Source organism: Hyla sarda, unplaced genomic scaffold (assembly GCF_029499605.1).
Source record: "Hyla sarda isolate aHylSar1 unplaced genomic scaffold, aHylSar1.hap1 scaffold_1195, whole genome shotgun sequence".
NCBI classification, from domain to species: domain Eukaryota; kingdom Metazoa; phylum Chordata; class Amphibia; order Anura; family Hylidae; genus Hyla; species Hyla sarda.
Window position 1 is genome coordinate 10,418 of NW_026607818.1, and position 7,083 is coordinate 17,500.

The 7,083-nt window shown below is 52.0% G+C and overlaps 1 protein-coding gene across 2 annotated transcripts in view; it reads left to right on the forward strand.

Moving 5' to 3' along the window:
- Nucleotides 1-675: 675 nt before the first annotated feature.
- CACNG5 (calcium voltage-gated channel auxiliary subunit gamma 5) overlaps nucleotides 676-7,083 on the forward strand; it is a 60,384-nt gene continuing 53,976 nt past the window's right edge. The window contains exons 1-2 of one of the 2 annotated variants that reach the window (XM_056551761.1): nucleotides 676-903; nucleotides 3,017-3,103. In XM_056551761.1, coding sequence (XP_056407736.1) covers nucleotides 696-903; nucleotides 3,017-3,103 — 295 coding nt within the window. In that variant the 5' untranslated portion in view covers nucleotides 676-695. The remainder of the gene's footprint in view (nucleotides 904-3,016; nucleotides 3,104-7,083) is intronic. The other variant, XM_056551762.1, reaches the window with a different exon arrangement.

Consider the following 7,083-nt stretch of genomic DNA (forward strand, 5'->3'; position numbering starts at 1 on the left):
GGTCTGTGGCTGTATAGTATAGTGATCTGTGGCTGTATAGTATAGTGGTCTGTGGCTGTATAGTATAGTGATCTGTGGCTGTATAGTATAGTGGTCTGTGGCTGTATAGTATAGTGATCTGTGGCTGTATAGTATAGTGATCTGTGGCTGTATAGTATAGTGATCTGTGGCTGTATAGTATAGTGATCTGTGGCTGTATAGTGGTCTGTGGCTGTATAGTATAGTGGCCTGTGGCTGTATAGTATAGTGGCCTGTGGCTGTATAGTATAGTGATCTGTGGCTGTATAGTATAGTGATCTGTGGCTGTATAGTATAGTGATCTGTGGCTGTATAGTATAGTGATCTGTGGCTGTATAGTATAGTCATCTGTGGCTGTATAGTATAGTGATCTGTGGCTGTATAGTGGTCTGTGGCTGTATAGTATAGTGGTCTGTGGCTGTATAGTATAGTGGTCTGTGGCTGTATAGTATAGTGATCTGTGGCTGTATAGTATAGTGGTCTGTGGCTGTATAGTATAGTGGTCTGTGGCTGTATAGTATAGTGGTCTGTGGCTGTATAGTGATCTGTGGCTGTATAGTGGTCTGTGGCTGTATAGTGGTCTGTGGCTGTCTCCATTTGTTCTAGTATCAGGGCTAATAGGGTGACCCCTGTTTCTTGTTGTTTTGCAGGTACCTCCCCGCCCCCTGGTGTAGCTGATGCTCTGCGGGATGGGGGTCTGCAGTAGGAAAGCACTGACGCTGCTCAGCAGTATATTTGCGATGTGTGGTCTGGGGCTTCTGGGGATCGCGGTCAGCACTGATTACTGGCTCTACCTAGAAGAGGGGTTAATCCTGCCCCAGAACCAGACCACCGAAATCAAGATGTCCCTGCACTCCGGGCTGTGGAGGGTCTGCTTCCTGACAGGTGAGAGTGGTCTACACATCTCCTCATATAGTGACATCACCGCTCCACTGTGTATAGTGACATCACCGCGCCACTGTGTATAGTGACATCACCACACCACTGCGTATAATGACATCACCACACCACTGCGTATAGTGACATCACCGCGCCACTGTGTATAGTGACATCACCACACCACTGTGTATAATGACATCACCACACCACTGCGTATAGTGACATCACCGCGCCACTGTGTATAGTGACATCACCGCTCCACTGTGTATAGTGACATCACCCCGACACTGCGTATAGTGACATCACCGCTCCACTGCGTATAGTGACATCACCGCGCCACTGCGTATAGTGACATCACCACACCACTGTGTATAGTGACATCACCACACCACTGTGTATAATGACATCACCACACCACTGCGTATAGTGACATCACCGCGCCACTGTGTATAGTGACATCACCGCTCCACTGTGTATAGTGACATCACCCCGACACTGCGTATAGTGACATCACCGCTCCACTGCGTATAGTGACATCACCGCTCCACTGCGTATAGTGACATCACCACACCACTGTGTATAGTGACATCACCACACCACTGCGTATAGTGACATCACCGCTCCACTGTGTATAGTGACATCACCGCGCCACTGTGTATAGTGACATCACCCCGACACTGCGTATAGTGACATCACCACACCACTGCGTATAATGACATCACCACACCACTGCGTATAGTGACATCACCGCGCCACTGTGTATAGTGACATCACCACACCACTGTGTATAATGACATCACCACACCACTGCGTATAGTGACATCACCGCTCCACTGCGTATAGTGACATCACCGCGCCACTGTGTATAGTGACATCACCACACCACTGCGTATAGTGACATCACCACACCACTGCGTATAGTGACATCACCGCTCCACTGCGTATAGTGACATCACCACACCACTGCGTATAGTGACATCACCACACCACTGTGTATAGTGACATCACCACACCACTGCGTATAGTGACATCACCGCTCCACTGTGTATAGTGACATCACCGCGCCACTGTGTATAGTGACATCACCACACCACTGTGTATAATGACATCACCGCGCCACTGTGTATAGTGACATCACCACACCACTGCGTATAGTGACATCACCGCTCCACTGTGTATAGTGACATCACCGCGCCACTGTGTATAGTGACATCACCACACCACTGTGTATAATGACATCACCGCGCCACTGTGTATAGTGACATCACCACACCACTGTGTATAGTGACATCACCGCTCCACTGTGTATAGTGACATCACCGCTCCACTGCGTATAGTGACATCACCACACCACTGCGTATAGTGACATCACCGCTCCACTGTGTATAGTGACATCACCGCGCCACTGTGTATAGTGACATCACCACACCACTGTGTATAGTGACATCACCGCTCCACTGTGTATAGTGACATCACCGCTCCACTGTGTATAGTGACATCACCGCTCCACTGCGTATAGTGACATCACCGCTCCACTGCGTATAGTGACATCACCGCGCCACTGCGTATAGTGACATCACCACACCACTGTGTATAGTGACATCACCACACCACTGCGTATAGTGACATCACCGCTCCACTGCGTATAGTGACATCACCGCGCCACTGTGTATAGTGACATCACCGCTCCACTGTGTATAGTGACATGACACCACTGTATATAGTGACATGACACCACTGTATATAGTGACATGACACCACTGTATATAGTGACATGACACCACTGTATATAGTGACATGACACCACTGTATATAGTCACATGACACCACTGTATATAGTGACATGACACCACTGTATATAGTGACATGACACCACTGTATATAGTGACATGACACCACTGTATATAGTGACATGACACCACTGTGTATTGTGACATGACACCACTGTATATAGTGACATGACACCACTGTGTATAGTGACATGACACCACTGTGTATAGTGACATGACGCCACTGTGTATAGTGACATGACACCACTGTATATAGTGACATGACACCACTGTGTATTGTGACATCACTATTTACATACTGTGGGTCCTCCTTACTCTCTGTGTTGCAGGAGACGAGCGGGGCCGCTGCTTCACCATAGAGTATGTGATGCCCATGAACGTCCAGATGAGCTCAGAGTCCACGGTCAGCGTCCTGAGTAAGAAGAGGCCAGAGAATGCCGGCGGGGGATGGGGCAGAGTGCATGGTCACTGGGGTGGAGTACGGGGTCAATGGGGCGGAGTGCGGGGTCACTGGAGCAAGGTACAGGGTCAGTGGGGCGGAGTACGGGGTCACTGGGGCGGAGTACGGGGTCACTGGGGCGGAGTGCGGGGTCACTGGGGCGGAGTGCGGGGTCACTGGAGCGGAGTGCGGGGTCACTGGGGCGGAGTACGGGGTCACTGGGGCGGAGTACGGGGTCACTGGGGCAGAGTACGGGGTCACTGGGGCAGAGTACGGGGTCACTGGGGCAGAGTACGGGGTCACTGGGGCAGAGTACGGGGTCACTGGGGCAGAGTACGGGGTCACTGGGGCAGAGTACGGGGTCACTGGGGCAGAGTACGGGGTCACTGGGGCAGAGTACGGGGTCACTGGGGCAGAGTACGGGGTCACTGGGGCAGAGTACGGGGTCACTGGGGCAGAGTACGGGGTCACTGGGGCAGAGTACGGGGTCACTGGGGCAGAGTACGGGGTCACTGGGGCAGAGTACGGGGTCACTGGGGCAGAGTACGGGGTCACTGGGGCAGAGTACGGGGTCACTGGGGCAGAGTACGGGGTCACTGGGGCAGAGTACGGGGTCACTGGGGCAGAGTACGGGGTCACTGGGGCAGAGTACGGGGTCACTGGGGCAGAGTACGGGGTCACTGGGGCAGAGTACGGGGTCACTGGGGCAGAGTACGGGGTCACTGGGGCAGAGTGCGGGGTCACTGGGGTGGAGTGCGGGGTCACTGGGGCGGAGTGCGGGGTCACTGGGGCGGAGGGCGGGGTCACTGGGGCGGAGGGCGGGGTCACTGGGGCAGAGGGCGGGGTCACTGGGGTGGGGGGCGGGGTCACTGGGGCGGGGGGCGGGGTCACTGGGGCGGGGTGCGGGGTCACTGGGGCGGGGTGCGGGGTCACTGGGGCGGAGTACGGGGTCACTGGAGCGGAGTACGGGGTCACTGGAGCGGAGTACGGGGTCACTGGAGCGGAGTACGGGGTCACTGGAGCGGAGTACGGGGTCACTGGAGCGGAGTACGGGGTCACTGGAGCGGAGTACGGGGTCACTGGGGCGGAGTACGGGGTCACTGGGGCGGGGTGCGGGGTCACTGGGGCGGGGTGCGGGGTCACTGGGGCGGAGTACGGGGTCACTGGGGCGGAGTACGGGGTCACTGGAGCGGAGTACGGGGTCACTGGAGCGGAGTACGGGGTCACTGGAGCGGAGTACGGGGTCACTGGAGCGGAGTACGGGGTCACTGGAGCGGAGTACGGGGTCACTGGAGCGGAGTACGGGGTCACTGGAGCGGAGTACGGGGTCACTGGAGCGGAGTACGGGGTCACTGGAGCGGATTACGGGGTCACTGGGGAAGAGTACATAGTCACTGGGGAGCAGGGCCGGTTTTAGGCTTAGTGTGGCCCTAGGCAAAATCAAAAGTGAGGCGCCAAAAGTCTGAGGCACTAACCAGATTTGAACATTTTTGGTCACTTCAAATACCATAACAAATATCTAAACAGCAATTGAAAAGTCCAAAACAAAAATGGTCCCGATAAAATCTACAAATCACAGCGCAAAAAATGACCCTCACATCCCCTTATACAGAAAGATAAGAGTTATAGGGATCAGAATAGGACAATTTTATATTTTTGTATAGTTCCCCCACATTAGGTAGGCAGTATGATCCCCTACATTAGGTAAAGAGTATAGTTCCCCCACATTAGGTAAAGAGTATAGTCCCCCCACATTAGGTAGGCAGTATAGTTCCCCCCACATTAGGTAAAGAGTATAGTCCCCCCACATTAGGTAGGCAGTATAGTTCCCCCCCACATTAGGTTGGCAGTATAGTTCCCCCACATTAGGTAAAGAGTATAGTTCCCCCACATTAGGTAAAGAGTATAGTCCCCCCACATTAGGTAGGCAGTATAGTTCCCCCCCACATTAGGTAGGTAGTATGATCCCCCACATTAGGTAGGCAGTATAGTTCCCCCCACATTAGGTTGGCAGTATGATCCCCCACATTAGGTAAAGAGTATAGTCCCCCCACATTAGGTAGGCAGTATAGTTCCCCCCACATTAGGTAGGCAGTATGATCCCCCACATTAGGTAGGCAGTATAGTTCCCCCCACATTAGGTTGGCAGTATAGTTCCCCCACATTAGGTAGGCAATATAGTTCCCCCCACATTAGGTAAAGAGTATAGTTCCCCCCACATTAGGTAGGCAGTATGATCCCCCACATTAGGTTGGCAGTATGATCCCCCCACATTAGGTAGGCAGTATGATCCCCCACATTAGGTAAAGAGTATAGTTCCCCCACATTAGGTAGGCAGTATAGTTCCCCCCATATTAGGTAGACAGTATGATCCCCCCACATTAGGTAGGCAGTATGATCCCCCACATTAGGTAAAGAGTATAGTTCCCCCACATTAGGTAGGCAGTATAGCTTCCCCACATTAGGTGCAGTATAGTTCCCCCACATTAGGTAGGCAGTATAGCTCCCCCACATTAGGTAGGCAGTATAGCTCCCCCACATTAGGTAAGCAGTATGATCTCCCACATTAGGTAAAGAGTATAGTCCCCCCACATTAGGTAAAGAGTATAGCTCCCCCACATTAGGTAAAGAGTATAGTCCCCCCACATTAGGTAGGCAGTATAGTTCCCCCACATTAGGTAGGCAGTATATTCCCCCACATTAGGTAGGCAGTATAGTTCCCCCACATTAGGTAGGCAGTATAGTTCCCCCACATTAGGTAGGCAGTACAGTTCCCCCCACATTAGGTAGGCAGTACAGTTCCCCCACATTAGGTAGGCAGTATGATCCCCCACATTAGGTAGGCAGTATAGTTCCCCCACATTAGGTTGGCAGTATATTCCCCCATATTAGGTAGACAGTATGATCCCCCCACATTAGGTAGGCAGTATGATCCCCCACATTAGGTAAAGAGTATAGTTCCCCCACATTAGGTAGGCAGTATAGCTCCCCCACATTAGGTAGGCAGTATAGTTCCCCCACATTAGGTAGGCAGTACAGTTCCCCCCACATTAGGTAGGCAGTACAGTTCCCCCACATTAGGTAGGCAGTATGATCCCCCACATTAGGTAGGCAGTATAGTTCCCCCACATTAGGTTGGCAGTATATTCCCCCATATTAGGTAGACAGTATGATCCCCCCACATTAGGTAGGCAGTATGATCCCCCACATTAGGTAAAGAGTATAGTTCCCCCACATTAGGTAGGCAGTATAGCTCCCCCACATTAGGTAGGCAGTATAGCTCCCCCACATTAGGTAAGCAGTATGATCTCCCACATTAGGTAAAGAGTATAGTCCCCCCACATTAGGTAAAGAGTATAGCTCCCCCACATTAGGTAAAGAGTATAGTCCCCCCACATTAGGTAGGCAGTATAGTTCCCCCACATTAGGTAGGCAGTATAGTTCCCCCACATTAGGTAGGCAGTACAGTTCCCCCCACATTAGGTAGGCAGTACAGTTCCCCCACCATTAGGTAGGCAGTACAGTTCCCCCACATTAGGTAGGCAGTATGATCCCCCACATTAGGTAGGCAGTATAGTTCCCCCACATTAGGTTGGCAGTATATTCCCCCATATTAGGTAGGCAGTATGATCCCCCCACATTAGGTTGGCAGTATAGTTCCCCCCACATTAGGTAGGCAGTATAGTTCCCCCACATTAGGTAGGCAGTATATTCCCCCACATTAGGTAGGCAGTATAGTTCCCCCACATTAGGTAGGCAGTATATTCCCCCACATTAGGTAGGCAGTATGATCCCCCACATTAGGTAGGCAGTATAGTTCCCCCACATTAGGTAGGCAGTATAGTTCCCCCCACATTAGGTAGGCAGTATAGTTCCCCCACATTAGGTTGGCAGTATAGTTCCCCCCACATTAGGTAGGCAGTATAGTTCCCCCACATTAGGTAGGCAGTATAGTTC